Source organism: Athene noctua, chromosome 4, assembly GCF_965140245.1.
Source record: "Athene noctua chromosome 4, bAthNoc1.hap1.1, whole genome shotgun sequence".
NCBI lineage: Eukaryota > Metazoa > Chordata > Aves > Strigiformes > Strigidae > Athene > Athene noctua.
In genome coordinates, this window is record NC_134040.1 from 27,622,864 (window position 1) to 27,641,137 (window position 18,274).

Consider the following 18,274-nt stretch of genomic DNA (forward strand, 5'->3'; position numbering starts at 1 on the left):
ACTCAGTTGTGTGCAGTTAAGCAAGCACACACACATCTTCCTAAGAAACATCTTGCTACTATATCAAATGATGATATTCAGATGGGGTGAAATTTTGGGGTCTGCTTGTGTGCCACTTCTTACGTGTATGTGGTGGAGATTTTTCAGGTTTTTTTTTTTAATAGTGAGGAAGAGTGACTAATTGTAATCTAGCAAAGCAAGGTTTTGCTCTTTCAAACTTTTTAAACTTGACAACGCTACAGTTTTGTGTGACATACCTTGTTGTGACTGCCTGAACAAACACAACAGCGGTAATTCAAAGACTGTAAATGACATTTTTTCCCAATCTGAGTGTATTTTGAGCAATATTGAATATATTTAATTTAAGAAAGTATGATGAAGTAGTACAAGGCATCATGCAGATGGCAGCAGAAAGGATGACAGGACTGTCTCTCCTGAGGTACCTGTTAGGAGATTAACGCTGGCCCCAAGTGTATTTAGGTGCTTTAATCTCAGTTTCAGTTAAGAACTAGGTAGTGCTAATACTCTAAAACTAGCTGTAGGAAGGAAAATATTAACAATAACTTATTACACATTTTTCACTCTCAAATATGGACCTTTTTTTCAAACATGTTACAGATTATTACTAACCTATTACTAAGTAACAGTAGAAAAGTTTGATCAAAGTTATCATAATACCAACTACCTTAACAAAGGACAAAACTGAATTCTGAATTGTACAGAATTGTCAGTAGAATAATTGATTGCACTTTACTTCAGTGTCCCTATCAGCAATTCTATTCCAGAGTACACTGCTAATGCTGTAGAATACTGATGGCACAGATTTGAGTAAGAGTCTGTCAGTCTGCATCAATTTGAAGCTAAAATAACTTTTGAGTAACATATCTCACATTTAGCTCTTGTTTCTAAATGTCTCGCTCATTGGTTTTGAGCTTGAATCTTCAACAAACACCACACACTGAATGACTTTTAGAGCTTACCAATCATCTGAAGGAACACTATAATCCTCAGGCTCAGGGCAATGGCTGCACAAGAAGTAAGGGAAGAATAGAAACAGGGAGAGGAAAAAGAATCATAAAGGCTAAAAAATTGGATCACATATAAAAAAAGTTAATGAAATCAAATTACTAAAAAATGTCTTAAAGTTATCTTAACTGAGTATTTTGCTAGTGCTTAGATTACAATAAAATATTGCAAAAGTATGTTTCTCTTGAGGCTTCATAAACTATAATTAATCATTTTTTTCAACTGAAAGCTTGTCTACTTACTAACTTGTACTAGCAGATATAAAGGCATTTGCCCTCTTTATAAATCTTGCTTTATATTTCAGTATATATACATTGTTATAGTTTCTCATTAAAAAAAAGGTATTTTTTTAATTATCTGAAGCCATGCTAATGCAGCTTGTCTGGCTGAATTCACATAATGCTGATGAATAAAGCTAGTCATAGAACACAGAGAACTCTCCCATGCGATGACAGAGGTCTGAATATATCACAATTTATAACACAAAGAGGCATGGGAGACAGAACAGTCAATTTTACCCTCTTCTGTGTTCTCAACTTCTTATTTGCATCAATACAGAAAGACAGAGTGATTTTGTTCTCTGAGCAGCTATAAGAGATGCTGGAATGGCTATTCAATGTAAAGAGAAACTCTGCTTTCTGAACAGTGATGCTAATCAGAAAAACAGTCTATGTCTTTTCAAAATGAGGTGGATGGGAGCTGGAAAGTATAGAAAGAAAAAAATCAGATAATTTTTTCTGAAAAATACATTCACACCTAGGTTTCATAAAGGAATAATTTTAGAATTTGTGCTATACCAACTTCACGTGAAGATATATCATGAACTGAGTATCAAATACTGGTTTTAAGTACCATTATCATTAATGATTTTTTTTAATCTTAAAAACTGGTGTACAAAGAATTTGAAAACAGTTAGCTTAGAGCAGTTTCTCTGTAGTCAAAAAATTAGCTCATGTGGTTGAAACTGAGTCCTATATATACACATACACACACTTTTATACACATATTTGAAATACTGGGGTTAGATCTGTATTTTACTACAACTGTTAGTTAAGAAAATCATCAGTATGGTTAATGCAATAAGGGTGTAAGTTATTTCAAAACAGAAAGCCTAGATTAGACTCCTGAAAACTAGGATGTTCAAAGGGATCCAAATGATAAAGCCACAAAAGCCAAATCACCACCTTTATCACAAGCCCAACACTTAATTTCATAACCTCTGCTTGATCTCTGCCCAGCTCTAGAGGTGTATAATTATCTGCTACTGAATGTTCTGAGATTGGCCCAGGTCCAGCATCTCACATACTGGTAAGCCACAATGGCATTTATAATGTAGGTGCTTCGGCTCTATTTATTGTTCTAATCGTATTTTTTCATAGTAAACAGTCTTAGAAGTTTGGGGCATTTACAAAATCTGTTGAAGGAGTTGGCTGCAAATGTTAATAAAGAAATAGTAAAATGCTTTGCTTGCCTTTATTTGGAAAGATTTCTTAATAGCAACATTGATATTTGGAGTTATATCACTATAACAGTATTCATAAAAGCCACCTGAATGGTGGCTACAGTACTGTAGTTCATGCTGCAATTCAAATTCTTGTTCATCCTGCATATTAGTGCAAGAGCATGTGCCTTCATATAATTTTCCATGCTCCATATTTTATAAGTTTTTGCAAGAATGAGGGAAATCATCTTTTTTGTAACATTAAGCAGACTGAGCAATAGAAAAAACATGCAAACTGAAGTTGTGTTACAGCAATAAGCCTTTGGTATTTAAGCTTTATTTTTGTTCCTGCTTGCAAAAAGAGATGTCATGACTGAAGTGATGATACCTCTCATAAGTAACACTTCATGGTCACAAACTGACTTCTAGTTGTACATATTGCCATGCATAAATTTATTTTAACTGTAGTAATAATGCATGGGTAAATATGCACAGGCAGAGGAAAAGAAAGGCACAGAGATAAAGAAAAGTATATAAAAATACCTACCCATAAGCAACTCCTGCTACAGTACACTTCTTAAATTGCATGACGTTGCATGTCAGGGTACCCGTTTTGTCAGAAAATATGTATTTGACCTAGATGAATGATAAAATTAATTATATGTTAACATTCAGAAGTTATTCACATATCTAGTACAATTCAAGAATATAAACACACTAAATATTTTTACCAGTTCTGCAATCTTCATATTTTATAGAAAAAAAAATACAACAGATAAACATGGCAGATGTAGAGTCTCGACACCCATTTCGAAACATAGTAACCAACTGAGATGTCAGGAACCTTAAGCCTGCTTCAGTGCATGGTGGTATACTTAACTAACCCTCACTCTGTGTATTGTTGAAATGCAAAATTGGTGAAGACCAATGGCTTTGCTAGTAAAATATTCTGTTTCTGACAGAAAGGAACACAGTAGAAGAAAAATATCTATATGCATTTCTAAACCCCTCTTTTGACATAGAAATATCTTAAAGGTAAAACATATAGTGAAAAAACAACAGTTCAGAAGTCCCAAGTTGCAGGAATAGAAGAAATATGTTCCTTTCTACCTATGTCAGGTCTCCTATTTCCCTAACAGCATAAATCCTTCCTCTCAGAAACTACGTATGTATTTTAAAAACTGAAGCTGAAATACATGTATCTGTAATATATTTAAATTTAGTTCAAACCTAATCTTAAGAAAAAAGTTAATATAAGAAGAAACGAAGTGGTCTGTGATGAAACAACAGCTCTATTAAGCAAAGGTGAACTTCAACTTAATTAAAATTTATTTCTCATTAAAAAAATCACAGTAATTTTAATTAGGAATTAACTGCATTATACATGGAGCTAATAAGGCTATTCATTAGTACAATTTACTCACCGTCTCCTGTTTAAAGATTCTATTTCTGAGGGATTATAACTTAGCCAAATCAGTAGTTAGAACAAATGTTCCATGCCAGGTTTACGCTTCAAACTGCATTTTCTCGTGTGTAAAGCAGGAATTGCAGCTAAGAAAACTCAGTCTTTTTTTCCAACACCAAAGTTTTGCCTTTCTTAAAAGCTGAAGATCTCTTGGGGGAAATCTCTTCATTATGTACAGTCCTCACATACTTCTGAGAAGACAGCTGCTCTTTTTATTAGCAGAGTCTCCTTTGGCCTCCCTACAAAAATCTGCTCAAATTAAAAATCTCTCAAAAAAGTAGAAGTGGCAATCCCAAGAAGTCTGACTAGATCTTAGTGGTGAAAGTGACTTTGATGAGAAACTTAAGAAATGAAAACAAGAAATGTCAAAAAGAAAATGTGTGTGGGAATGTAAATAACAAACTAACTGCAGAGAGAGAAAAAAAATAGATTGTGTAAAATGATATAATAGGAAAGCTAAAATTCAACAGTTTCTTCCCCACTAGAGGAGCTTGTATTCCCCTTTAAGGCCTGGAAGAGAATGAAATTTTCTGCTATCTGCACTTCCTAAACCCAGTAGGCAAAAGTCCTGTCTTTCTCTATGTAGACCAATGTTAGACAATGTTAACCTGAAACTACTGTTCTCCCAAAAGGCAGGTCTCTGAAGTATTAGTCCCTAAGACTTGTTTGCTACATGGGTAAAAATATGTTATTATTTATTGTACTTGGAAAGCTAAAACCAACTTTTACATTCCCATGCAATAAACTAAAGAATTAGTTATGAAAACTTCTAGGTTAGGAAATGCAAGAATACGTATTCTTGTGTGTAAAATACAGTTCAATTAAATGAGCACATGCTATTTTTTCCACAGGTCAGTTTACCATTACCAGTCAGTGTAATTTTTAGCATGTTTTTAAAGCAAGATGGCAAATCCAGTGGGCTGTAACAGCAAATATAACATGCACTGCTTATGGAAGCATGTCCTGTGCCCCAGACACACTTCTACAAAGTCGTACTTCCATAAAATGAAGAACATAATCCAAGTGATCTCTTATAAAAAGTCTAACTGATTTTGTAGTATTAAAGGAGAACTCTAAAACAAAAGGAAGAATTAAGCCCAAATTTCCAGGGCTTAATTCAGCCATGAGCCCCTGTTCCAATCTTCAGTGGCAAAAAAAGGTAATGTCTTCTACCATGATTCAGCTCTTGAGCATACCCACTGTCTCTTCTAAGCAAGGCAGAGTATGCAAAAAAAATTACATACTGCAGATATACACTATAATAGGGTATATACAGAGACTAAGTTTTTGTGCCACAGAATTCCTCTACTTTTGTAACTTTAATGATACTCTTCAACCTTCTGCAATTACCACATACACACTGATACATAAAGCACTGTTTATTCATTTAATACTGGTTTCAAAAATTTAACTCCCACATACTGCAAAGTGTTTTTAAAAATATCTGACAAAATGAAGAGAACAGAACTAAACAAAGACTATGGCAATAATATGTTTTTTGAAATGAATAATCACATTATTTTAATAATTTGGATTGTAAACCCGTATGAATTAATTTCAATACACAGAGTTAGAACCAGTAATCTTTTTTCTACCTGTCCAAGTTCTTCATTGAGATTAGAAGTACGAGCCATCGCAGCAGTGTCTGTAGGCTCATAGTGCATGTCTACATCCTACAGATAAAAAAAAAAGAGTATATATATTTAAAAAAATAGTTTTCCATAACTTATTGCAAGAAATCTAGTACATAAATAGAAAAGGTAAGTGTAGAAGAGCAGACAAAACATGAATACAAGTTATTTACTTATGATTATTTCAACAGGGGAAGACACAGATGCAATCAGATCACTTCCAAGAGTCCCCAGAAAAAAATTTCCTCTTTAAAACAAAAAATCTGTACGGTTCTTTGAGATTTTACTCCGATTATTTCCAGTTATCTGTCTTATTGAAAGACTGTTGTACCCATGCATCTCAAACAGATTTAGCAACAAGCAGAAATACTACACTGTAACACTTAAAGAGGTCAGTCTTATCTGTATTTTATGCATAACCAGTCATTTCTAAATAGCAAGATAAATATACCTTCAGATAAAACCATGAAGATTTTAAGAGTACATATTAAATGTACAGTACATTGTAAATTGTGTGGGTTTTGTTCTGTAGAGGTTTTTTTGGGGGGGGGGGGGGGGGGGGGGTTGTTTGTTTTTTACTTGTTAAAAAAAACCCTCCCACCAGAGTTTATTTTTAAATATAGTAAAAGATGAAAACATTGTGAAGTATGGCAATGTAATGTAACAGACTGCAGATGACCAACTTCTCTATACCACTATGATATCCACACAAAGATAGTGTTTAAGATAATAAATGTCCAGAGTCCAGATTAAGATAAATTAAAGATAACTAATCCCTCGTGATGTGAGATGGAGGCGGGGGGAATATAAATTAAAACTGTCTTTTGGATTTGTTGTATAAATAGTTGCCAATCTACACATTCAAAATGGTTGAGCCTTTGTTGAATATTTATTTTAGAATGTAAATGAAGAACTTCATTGCATTCTCTTACTGGTCAACAACTTGTTCTATGGTCCAAAAGAAATGAAGAATCAGAACCAGCTGGCTGTTCACAAAAAGATTTAACTTTTAAAGCATACACTTCACCTGCTATTCCACATACACTTTTATCTGTATCTGCATGACATCATATGTCACACACACAAATGTATTTCACACATACGATCAAGGAATCAGATTAAAGTGTTCAGATAAAGTTTCCAAACTTGCATTTGGAAAAAATGGAAAAACTGAAGGCATGCTATTAAAAACACTTACGTGGCTTTAAGGAGAATACCTCACCCCCACCCCAAAGAGAGTAAACCCTTCTTTTCGCCCATTAATTCATTAAGAAAAAAATTAAAGGATGCCAAAATGATCTGTATATATTTTGTTAGAGATAATACTAACAAACACTAGTTTTGTACAAAAAAAACCCCATTAAACTATAGTTGTGGTAGGAAAATCATCAAAATAAAAAAAAAAATAATCCAAAGTTATGCTTAGAAAGAAGAAATGAAACTGGACAAAACTCCACTGGACCACAAAACACATTCTTTGGATCATTATGGATGAAATTGCTTTTTGGATCATATTTTTATGTGTTTTGCACTACCTTATTATTCAAGTATCAATGTGATGCAGGTATAAAAGCACTAAATAAAACCTTTTATTATTGCTGGAATATGAGAAGGTAATAATAAATAGCATTCTTAAGTACTTACATTAAGAAAAAGTTTGAAAAAAATGTACACATAGACAAGCAATCAATCATTTCACTTACTTGTAAACCACTTGATTTTACAAGTCAATGCATATTGTGAAAATAATAGTTACCCAATTTATGAAATAAGCCTGGATAAATTTAACAACTTCAAGTGTAACCAACAAACTGATTGGAATAAGATTATTGAAGAGTATGATAAAAGTCAAGAAATTCAATCCAAAGTTGCTTGCTCCACCATCTGCCAACAAACAAAGCAAAAAAAAAAAAAAAAAAGAATTTAAGACCATACTTAAAAGTATGTATATACTATGTATTCAGAATATTGCATTAACTGCTGATTTTTAAAAAGTTCTGTGTGTAAGAAGAAACTTCAGAATTAATTACAATATCATTTTTGTATAAATATGACTTTCACAAGGGTTAAAGATCTCTATTATAAAGTGGAGTTCAAATTTAGAAATCTCTGACATCTTCAATTTCTGAAAAGCAAACTCAGCAGCCATTCCTTCTTTTGCTACATTTTAACATGATGGTCTGAGATTATCTATATATAGCAACCAAATTCTAAACTCTACGTTTTAGAGTTTTATATTTTTAAAGGGGGAAATACGGAGTGGAATTAATTTTTTCACTATCCATTCTCATACCTTCCTAATTCTCCCGCCTCCAACCCAGCAAAACATTATGAAAAAGGCAAATTCACATCACATGAAAAGAAGAGATGAAATTAGAGTTTACTGAAAGTTCTAAAAGAACTGGAAATGTCAATATATATATATATAGATATATATACATATATATACATATATTAACATATGTAAAAAGCAGTTTTATACTAGTTTTTCCTTTTAAAGTTTTAGATAACTCTAGTAGTAGCACCACAGAGAGCATGCAAATGGAAAACAGCAATCTGCTCCCCAGTATAGCAGAAGGGTAAAAGATGTAGCCGGTCTGTCTGTATTCAAAGACCTCTTGAAGAAAAACAACCTCAGACAGGTTTCCACTACCTATGGAATGTGGATCTGGTGGTTATTCTAAAATCCAAGAGAGCAGGTTTTGGATACTTTTATTAATACCAATTACAGCATTAAAGGAAATTCAAATCTAAAAGATCAGAGAGCTAACATTCACCATGACATTGATATTCTCAATAATGACTACCAAGAGTAAATGGAATTTAAATAAAAGTTATTTATTATTAACATTTAAATATTATTAACATTGCCACTTTTTTGTAATTATCCACAGGCAACAGACTGTTTTAACTAAATGCTAGCAGCATTCAGATGGGGCACTGCTAAGAACCTGTTTCACTCTGACATAATAATTAAATAACTGAAGGGAAAGGGGAATAAATTGCTTCTTATATATTGAAAGTACCTGGTACAAGAACAATTATGACTTTTTTTTTAATGACAAAAAAAAGCAGATTTAAAGGGGATACCTTACAAAATCCAACACAATTTCATTTAATCATGGGGCATACATCTGAAAATAAACTGACACAAGGACAATCACTTGAAGAATACACAAAATATCAGTGGGCAGTATTTCATATTTCTTTTTTCAGGAATAAAAACAAAAGCTTCTGAACTGCTTCACTACTGTGCTGACCACTATATTCTGAAAACTTTCACATTTCCCAGAAAAGAAGAAAAATGCACTGAAAAGAAGAATCAGATGAAAAATCACAAATGATGAAGTACATCTAATGCTATCCTTTTATATTACTGGAAATTGTCAATATTCCATTACTGATTTCACTTTTTTCCACCTCAAAATGGAAATATGAAACTTAGGTTTCTTTCTTTTTTTTAGAAAAAGTTTATTCCTCAACATGAAAAAGAAGAGAAGCAATGTTCTCAATAAACAAAAGTTCATCATAAATGCAGAGAACTGTGTTGTTCAACAGAAGCTTTAGGAGAGTGCCTTCAAATCAAAATTCTAAGACTTTTCTTTCAAAACTGACCGAACCACCTCTAAATCCCTCCTTTGATGACTACATTCAGCAACTTCGCATTCAAGACTGTTATTTCAGAAGAAGAAAGCCTAGTTCTGGTTTTACTGCCTAAGAAGGCTCTAGGCCTACCATAAGAAATTCCAAAAACATGAATAGACCACCAATTGTATTTACAAAAACTTTAAATCTAGTTCCCTCACTGAGGGTCAGGTTATGTCAGTACGGTGCATGCTGCTGTGAAGGCTGACATAACATCACATTGCCTTACATCCACTGTGAGTACAGCTATTCAGTATGTTAGATGAGATCTTTTGTGTCTGTTCTATCTTTTTGAGGAGCAGTTTGCTAAGATCTGATGTTGGCAGCCAATAACTAGTTAGATCTCTGTATAATAAAAATTATAAAGCCACAGCATCATTTCCTGGGATGTGGGAGCATAAAAATTAAAAAAAAGTCACTGCAGTTTTAAATGTAATCCATTGGTAAGAGATGAAAATAGCTTTAGCCTGATGACTAGGAAGCTGACTGTTTATGCCAGTGGAATGCCGATACAGACCTTGCTGAGCTGCAGAGATGTTGAGGCTGAAAGATGTAGAGGCGAACAACAAAACTCTCCTTCCTGAATTTAGCAAGACCTCAGATGGCGCAGTAAGGTAAATTTTATACTTGCTGTGATATACCTAGTCTAAATGACTTTAGTCAACAACCAGTAAAGACTGATAAAAACCACACTGTCTAAAGGATGATAATCATCCTTTCCAAACATGAAAGACAACTAAGCACTAAAATATATTATTTTACATCTTACAGTTTAGATCAAGATACCAGTCTCTCCCAGTATGCCTTCGATTCCATATAGCTGAACCAATAGAGCAAATCAAAGACATGGCAATAAGGATGCAGAACAGAATCAAAATCTGAATATTTGTAATTCGTTCCACATTAGACATTTTAAGAGGTGGACTTGTTGAATTCTGCAAAACACAAAAAACAACAGTGGCTATTAAATACTAGAAGAGATACACACAGTTCTCACTTTTCAAATTACATGTTACTGCATCCTTTTCTAAACGTTCTCCCAAATATATCATAATCATAAATGGCATAACGGTTCACTCAAAAGAAAAAGAGAAGCAGCTTATAAATCCATGAATTAGAGCTTTAGATTTGTGTCACAAGCAGTTTAAACAATCACACAGAACACTCGTAACAGCAACAGCTAACAGCAAATTTTAAAAATGAATGCATACACTTTATCAGTGATATAGAAGACAATTGCCAATACAATCAAACTTTTCCAAATAATTGTTTTACAAATCAGAAAAGCAATAAATAAGATACATGCATGACCAATCTTAAATCTTTTTTCCTCGACAAATGCATCTCCATTTTGGTATTTCAAACAGCACTAGAAAAAGTAATTTCATAGTCTGAGAATGGTCTCTTCCCTCCTCATTTTGCAAATAAAGTTTCACTTTGTTTTTTGACAAGAATGCTTACCTTTTTACTTGAAAGAAAGCTCCACAAGAGGACAGTTTTAGGAGCAGTCAAAAATAAAAAAAGATGAACAGGCAAACTATAATGATCTGATTTGCTAATAAAGCAGTTTTCAAAACGCAAGTTACAAAACAGAATGAACAAATATGCTTACTAGTGGAAAAACTACTCTGAGGCTAAGTGACTAATAATAACAAGAAATTATTTTTATTGGTTTTACTGCGTAAGAAAGATGCTCTATTACTGACATTTTAACTACTATATTGAATCTAGATATGTTTTCTGAAAGGATTTTCCATGCTGCATAACGGCATAATAAGGTAACAAAACAGATAATTTAGAGAAAACCCAAGTGACAAACCTGCATAAGTTTTGTGTCATGTCCCGTATAGACAACTATCCCATGAACCCACTGAGTATTTCTCAGCTGAGCTCCTCGTAGTAGAATCTGATCAGATCCCAATGGAACAGTGCTAGAAGGAAGGAGTTTTATATTTTAGCATTAAAACAATCAATGTCAGTGAATAAATGTAACCAGCAGTTGTTAAAACTCATTAGCTAATTTCTCAAAATTTAGATATTATTGCAATCATATTGCTGGGAAACTAATTTTCAGAGTTAACTTTTTGGAAGTGTTGACAAAGAGAAGACTTGACAGTTTAAAGTAAGTCCAAAAATCTAAGTTTGCAAAAATATTACTTACCACTTAATTTTGACTATGGACAGTAAAGATATGTTACTACTTACCAAGCATACTGAAATTAACACAGGCTAAAAGATTTAAATGTGGTGTAACCACCAACTGCCACTAGCCGAGGAGATCAGTGCTGGTGCAGGTACGTCCTGCAGCAGAGGGGGGGATCACAGCATACAAGGGGAGGTTTCCTGAGCCAGGACACCCCAAGTGGAGCACAGAGACCTGCCAGAAGCTGGTAGCTCTCACAGGACAGAGTGGCTGATGACGTCTGGGTGGGGCCTGCAGTAATGGTGGTAGATTAAATAGAGTGTAACTACCATTAATTGTCACTCACTGAGGCCATCAGCTCTGGTTCAGGCCAAGGGCACTCATCTTACTTGACCCTCAAGGCAGAATAGTGGGTACTACTTGCTTGAGAGCAAAGGTTACAGCTCTGGCTAGGGGATAGGCACCATCTACCCCAGTGGTGGCCGATGCCTTCACCCAGATGAAGCTGCTGAAGGGAGAGGCTGCAGTGCAGACCTCAGGCTGCAGAAGTGCCCAGACCTTTCCCCTGGGGCAGAGCTGCCTGCAAAAGCTGTGCCCAGGTGGAGGATCTCCAGCAGCAGTGGCTGAGCTGCAGGAGGTGGTGAGAAGGCTGCGTAGCATCAAGTGAAGATGGGAAGGAGTTAGCTGGTTCTAAGTGCAGCCTGCAGTGGACCCACAGCCCACGACTGACCAACCAGCCAAAGACTCCCCCACCAGCACACACAGAAGGGAGGGGGGACAATAACACAGAAGAATGGAAGCTTGCAGCAGCAGGGACCTGCAGGATGAAGAGACATCCCCCGAAACCTGAGGTGCCCTTGCAGAACTGCTGCACCACTCTGCAGACTGAAGAAGAAAAATCCATCACATCAGAAGAGAAAGTGGAGGCAGCCCAGTCTGTCCCTCATATAACCACCAGTGCAACTAAGAAAAGGTGATGGGTGACAGTAGTAGGCAACTCTCTTCTGAAAGGTATGGAGGCATCCATCTGCCGACCTGAAGTACTCCCTAGAGAGGTGTGCTGCTTACCGGTGGCTTGTATCAGGGATGTTACTGAGAGACTACTGAGCCTTGTACAGTCCACTACTACTATCTGCTGCTGTTGTTTCATGTGGGAACCAACGATACAGCCAGGACCAATCTGAGGAGTATACAGAGCCCTGGAAGCAACAGTAAGCCTTGCCTGCGTGACCATAAAATGGCGGAGGTCAAGATCCTCAGGGCAGCGAGGAGGGTGCACAGCAAGCTCCCTACCCTGGACTTCGGGAGAGGAGACTTTGGCCTATTCAGGGATCTGCTTGTTAGAGTACCATGAAAGCCCTGGGCGGAAGAGGGGTCCAAGAAAGCTGGTTAATATTCAGGGATCACCTCCTCCAAACTCAGGAGTGATGCATCACAACAAAGAGAAAGTCAGGCAAAAATGCCAGGAAGACTGCAGGGATGAACAAGGAGCTCCTGGACAAGCTCAAACACAAAAAGGAAACCTACAGAGGGTGGAGGCCAGGACAGGTAACCTAGGAGAAATACAGATACTATGTGACCAGCCATGGGTCAGGTTACAAAAGCCAAAGCCCTGGTAGAGTTAGATCTGGCCAGGTATGTCAAAGGCAAAAAGAAAATAAAAAGGTACATCAGTGATAAAAGGAAGACTGGGGAAAATGTGGGCCCACTCTGGGAGGAAAGGAGAGATCTGGTTACCTGGGCTGTGGAGAAGGCTGAGGTACTCAGTGACTTTTTTGCCTCAGTCTTCACTGGCAAGTGCTCCAGCCACATGGCCCAGGATGCAGAAGGCAAAGGAGGGGACTGGGAGAATGAAGAACCCCCCACTGTAGGAGAAGATCAGGTTCAAGACCATCTAAGGAACCTGAAGTTGTATAAGTCCACAGGACCTGATAAGATGCATCTGTGGGTTCTGAGAAAACTGGTGGGTGAAGTGGCTAAGCTACTATCCATCATATTTGAGAAGCTGTGGAAGCCTGGTGAAGTTCCCACTGATTGGAAAAGGGAAAACATAACCTCCATTTTTGAAAAGGGAAAAAAAAGAAGACCTGGGGAACTACAGGCCAGTCAGTCTCACCTCTGTGCCTGGCAAGACCACAGAGTGAATCCTCCTGAAAATTATGCTAGGGGACATGGAAAATAAGGAGATGACTGCTGACAGCCAATATGGCTTCACTAAGAAGAAATCATGCCTGACAAATTTGATGGCTTTCTACGATGGGGTTACAGTGTTTGTGTATAAGGGTAGAGCAACTGACGTCATCTACCTGGACTTGTACAAAACACTGTTCGCATGACATCCTTGTCTATAAGTTGGAGAGACATGGATTTGATGGGTGGACTGCTTGATGAATAAGGAATTGGCTGGATGGCTGCACTCAAGAGTTGTGGTCAATGGCTCAATGTCCAAGTGGAGAGCAGTGATGAGCAGCGTTTCTCAGGGACTGGTATTGGGACCAGTGCTGTTTAACATCTTTGTTAGCAATATGGACAGCGGGATTGAGTGCACCCTCAGCAAGTCTGGTGAAACGCTGGAACAGGTTGCCCAGAGATATAGTACATGCCCCCTCCCTGGAAGTGTTCAAGGCCAGGTTGGACGGGGTTTTGAGCAACCTGGTCTAGTGGAAGGTGTCCCTGCCCATGGCAGGGGGGTTGGAATTAGATGATTTTTAAGGTTCCTTCCAACCCGAGCCATTCTGTGATTCTAATTTTCCTTTGATTCATGATTATGAAATTTTTTTCTAAGTCTATGCTGAAACTCAACTACTCTTACAAAATTGATTTTCCAAAGCAATTTTCAAGTGAAATAATCTTCTGACCTTTTAGCTTAATCCACTCTTCCAGTGAAATAAAGTGTCCTTTATAAACAGGAATAACTGTTTAAAATCCACAATATTTCCTGCACCTTCTTTAAATTCAAAAACCAAGTAAGTTTACTTGAGTTATTCCTTTGAAACTGCACTGAGTAAACGAGCAACAAAACCACATAAGACTCTGGAAACATATAACTGTCTTAAATTTAGACAGCTGACTTTATACATATACTGTAGTTCAGGTTTTTCTTAAAATATAAAAAGTTTTAGATAATTAATACTCTTTTCCTGGGACAAATAATACCCTATTTTTTGCACTTTTCTTTCTATAAATACCAGCTAGTGGTTCAGACTTGCCAATAGTGCTCTAGTGGTTGTCATTCTTACCTAAAACTATTATCTCAACAGTTGTTTCAAACTAACACATTACGAAGATCACAAATAAATTGCTTAATGACAGCAACTACATCTGTGATATATAAGCTATAAAGAGTCTGAGTAAGCCCTGATATTTGGTAACATTTCTGGTAGCACAAAGAGCATAGTCAGTCTTAGCGAGTACGCTTCAGCTAATAATTTTTTCTCGTTCACCATGTCTCCTTCTCTCCTCTCCTATACAAGCTTTTAAGATTCAGACTGCAAGTAAAGAGGAAACCAACACATTCTTCCTCCCCTAAAATTAACAGCAGCAATGTTAATTTGCATAAAAAAATAATTGATCTGGAAAAATATTTGAGTGCTTTCCCATAAAACCCAAACAAATAACAAACACCACTCCACTACAACTCAGTCCACTTACTTTCTAGGAAACTAGCATGGAGCATACTGATTGTTCAAGGAATCATTCTCCCCACCAAGTAAGTATGTTTCAACAACTGAAATGTTGAATGATACTGCCATGGAAAATAACTTCCAGGTGCAGGCACTTAATCAAAAGGCAGATTTGGAAAAAAAAATGAATATAAAAAATACTGAGATTTACTTGCTTTCTAAATCTGAACTGTACTGCTCTTGTATTTGAGATGTGTTCATATTGTGGCAAAATTAAGAGATTAAATGTCCCTTCTAGTATGAAAGGAACTGCTGGGATTTCAATTATACAAGAATCATTAAGAAGGACTTCTGTTGCCATCACAGATTGCTTCTGCAGTTACTTTTATTTAGTTAGTTAGTTGCATTCCTGGATCAGAATCATTCTAAGTTTTTTGGACCATCCATCAGCACAATACATTGACATTTCAGTTAAGGAATGGATTACATGTCATTCCAAGAATAATTAGATATTTTTATTCTATTAACACTAATAAGTATGTCACAGAATACAAAATGCGTATAACCAGAGAAAGTTACTTTTAAGTTCCTTAAAGATAAATTTGAAACCTTTTCAACTATGGACTTTCTCTGGAATGCAAAATGACTTTCTATCTCTTCTACTAACACAAGAATCTCTAGAAAGGCAGGAGTCAAAAAACCTTCCACTCTTTATTGTTGCATTCGTCGAAGAGTCAAGTGAGTTCTAAGACTCTTCCTGCCACCTCCTGATCTTCCTCTTTGTTTTCCCCTCTTAAAAACTATGAAGAGCATGCAGTAATGTCTTTTCTATTGCAGGATCCATTGATTCTTTTTTCCATCAGGACACTGGCTCTCAAATGGATACCCTTCAAACAACTTGGGACAGGAATTTATCCTCCAGGATCTGTTATTGGAAAGACAATCAGTGGGAGCTGTCTCCAGGAGAACTGCTGCATAGATCAAGGAGATGAAAACAGACAGCAAAACAACCAGGGACATAAAAAGCCCAGATCTGCCAGGAGTCATGCTGATCCTCAACACTGTGATCTTACCCCACTCTCTAATGAGGTGATGGTGCAATGAGACTTAATAGAGCTCTCAAGTCTCTATTTCCTGGCCTCAGTCTCCTCAAAACTCTTCACCTCATCTGATTCTTCTTCTATGCTACATAACTAATGACTCCTCAGCAACATATTTGAGTTGTATTTGGTAAGGGATTTTCTCAATGGGAAATAGCCTTTCAGCATACTTTTCTGCCAGGGCTGTCAAGGGCATATGAGTAGCTAATAATTTCTATGACACATTTGAAAGTTTACATATCAAATGTTTTTATAATAAGCATAATTATTCTTATTCAAATGTTCTTAAGAATGTCTTCAGGAAAACATTTATTTTAGGTCTGGATAATCGATATCTGCCCCTGTTTTCAACTTGCTCACTCCTTTTCTCTGAGCCATTGTTTAATCATAATTTCATATTTATTCAAGCTAAAGAACTTTTCTCCTTTCTTGTCATGTCTTAATTGCCTCAGATGACGCAAAAATGTTAAAATGGTAGTGGATAAAGTGGAAATCACAACTGATGGATCTACATAACCTGTTAGGAAGGTCTTAAAGATCTGGATAAACAAATACCGGTTAGATGAACCTGTGCTACTTCTAAAATGAACAGAAACAGAATTCATCCCTCATTTTTTCAGGCTGCAAATAAGTTCAGGATCCAAAAAGTGTTACTTACCTGCAATTCTTTTTCACTGAAGGTAAGCATTATATTAGAGACACACTTTCAAAACTATCCTACTGCACCGAAACTATATTCAAAACATTCCAAAACTGAATTTCTCAAATGACAAATTGCTTGACCAGCAGGTGGCGAGCTCCTACACATTCTTGAGGCATAAGAGCCATTAGCACATTTAATGCTTCTTTCTTAAAATAAAAATTTTAAATTAAAGAATTAGATTAAAAAGAAAAATATGTTTTTTTTCTCTAGTCAGAGAGGAAGGATGAATGTGTGGATCTATTATAACTATTACCATCAGAGAAGAACTACAGGTAAATGTTTTTCTCTTCTTAATAACAAGTACAGTGGAATTATAATAGATCCACACTCTTGTGACTGAAAACTCCTTGAATGCATCTGTAAGAAATCCGTAAATAAAGAATGGAATTTAAAAAAGTATCTAATAACTGATTAGTACTATACATATCAGTCTAAAACCACACACATGAATAATATTGTATACAGAGAAATAAATGCCTACCAAATAAAAAAGAAATCATGTAAATCTTTGGGAATGAAGGAGAATTCTGGATGTAGTAAAGAAATTTATACTCTTAATACAGCACATTTGGTTCAAACCCATAGAAAATTCCAAATATCAATATTTGGTAAGCACTTAAGTATTTTAAGGATTTTTGAAGCAGTTCTACATGCATGTATGTGGGAATTGCACTGAGACTGTCCATTTTTTACAGAAACATATTTTCACTAAGCTAAGGTATTAAATGTCTTTCAGTGACCAAATCAGAAGAATTTGAGGTATATAGTGATGGATTCAGTTACACCCCAGAGTTAGACAAAAGAAAACAACAATAAAGAAGACAGACAAGAAAATACTTCTATTCACTTCTATAATAGAAACTTAACAGACAAAGAATGAGATGCTTAAGAAGTGAGTTACTAGTACATATTCTAAAACTACTAGAATTTGATTAGCATGCCCTTTATTATTAATAGCTATTGCTTTATAAAGGTCAGCTAGTATAAAAACTCAAGTTGTAGACATTAGAAGTACAGTTTTACCTCTGAAGTTTTTTTAAAGAATAGTCTAATAAAGAATATATCACTAGACATTTTTACCTCTCTAGTCTTAACAGAATGAAGACTTTACTATTCATATTTTAACTTGAGTAGTTTAACAACACATAGCTATCTATTGTTAGATTGAATCTACTGAGATGATCTTCCTGCTATTTACATACCCATGCCCATCCAGTCTGATGTTTCCAACGAAGTCATAGAGATGTCGGTTTGGGCTCTCACATTCAATTCTGCCTGAAAGTCTCATCAGGTTTTCTATGTCCTTTATGTCTGACGTTAGTGGCAAACCCTGTAAACAAAATTAGTTTGTCATGACATTACATATCACTTCCCAATATAGAAACCTATGTATTATAAATCTGATAAAAAATGGAAAACCAGTATCCCTTTGGGAACAAAATGAGACTGCTACACTTAGCTGGCACACTGCTGGATGCTATGACAGTAAAAAAGTCA

At 35.8% G+C, this 18,274-nt stretch overlaps 1 protein-coding gene across 2 annotated transcripts in view; it reads right to left on the bottom strand.

Moving 5' to 3' along the window:
* The window catches only part of ATP8A1 (ATPase phospholipid transporting 8A1), a 126,988-nt gene that overhangs the window by 79,359 nt on the left and 29,355 nt on the right, over positions 1 to 18,274 (bottom strand). For both annotated transcript variants that reach the window (XM_074904721.1, XM_074904722.1), the window contains exons 9-15: positions 17,980 to 18,107; positions 11,028 to 11,139; positions 9,978 to 10,143; positions 7,320 to 7,447; positions 5,528 to 5,605; positions 3,015 to 3,103; positions 981 to 1,025 (exon numbers count right to left, since the gene is read on the bottom strand). In XM_074904721.1, the coding sequence (XP_074760822.1) occupies positions 981 to 1,025; positions 3,015 to 3,103; positions 5,528 to 5,605; positions 7,320 to 7,447; positions 9,978 to 10,143; positions 11,028 to 11,139; positions 17,980 to 18,107 (746 nt within the window). The remainder of the gene's footprint in view (positions 1 to 980; positions 1,026 to 3,014; positions 3,104 to 5,527; positions 5,606 to 7,319; positions 7,448 to 9,977; positions 10,144 to 11,027; positions 11,140 to 17,979; positions 18,108 to 18,274) is intronic.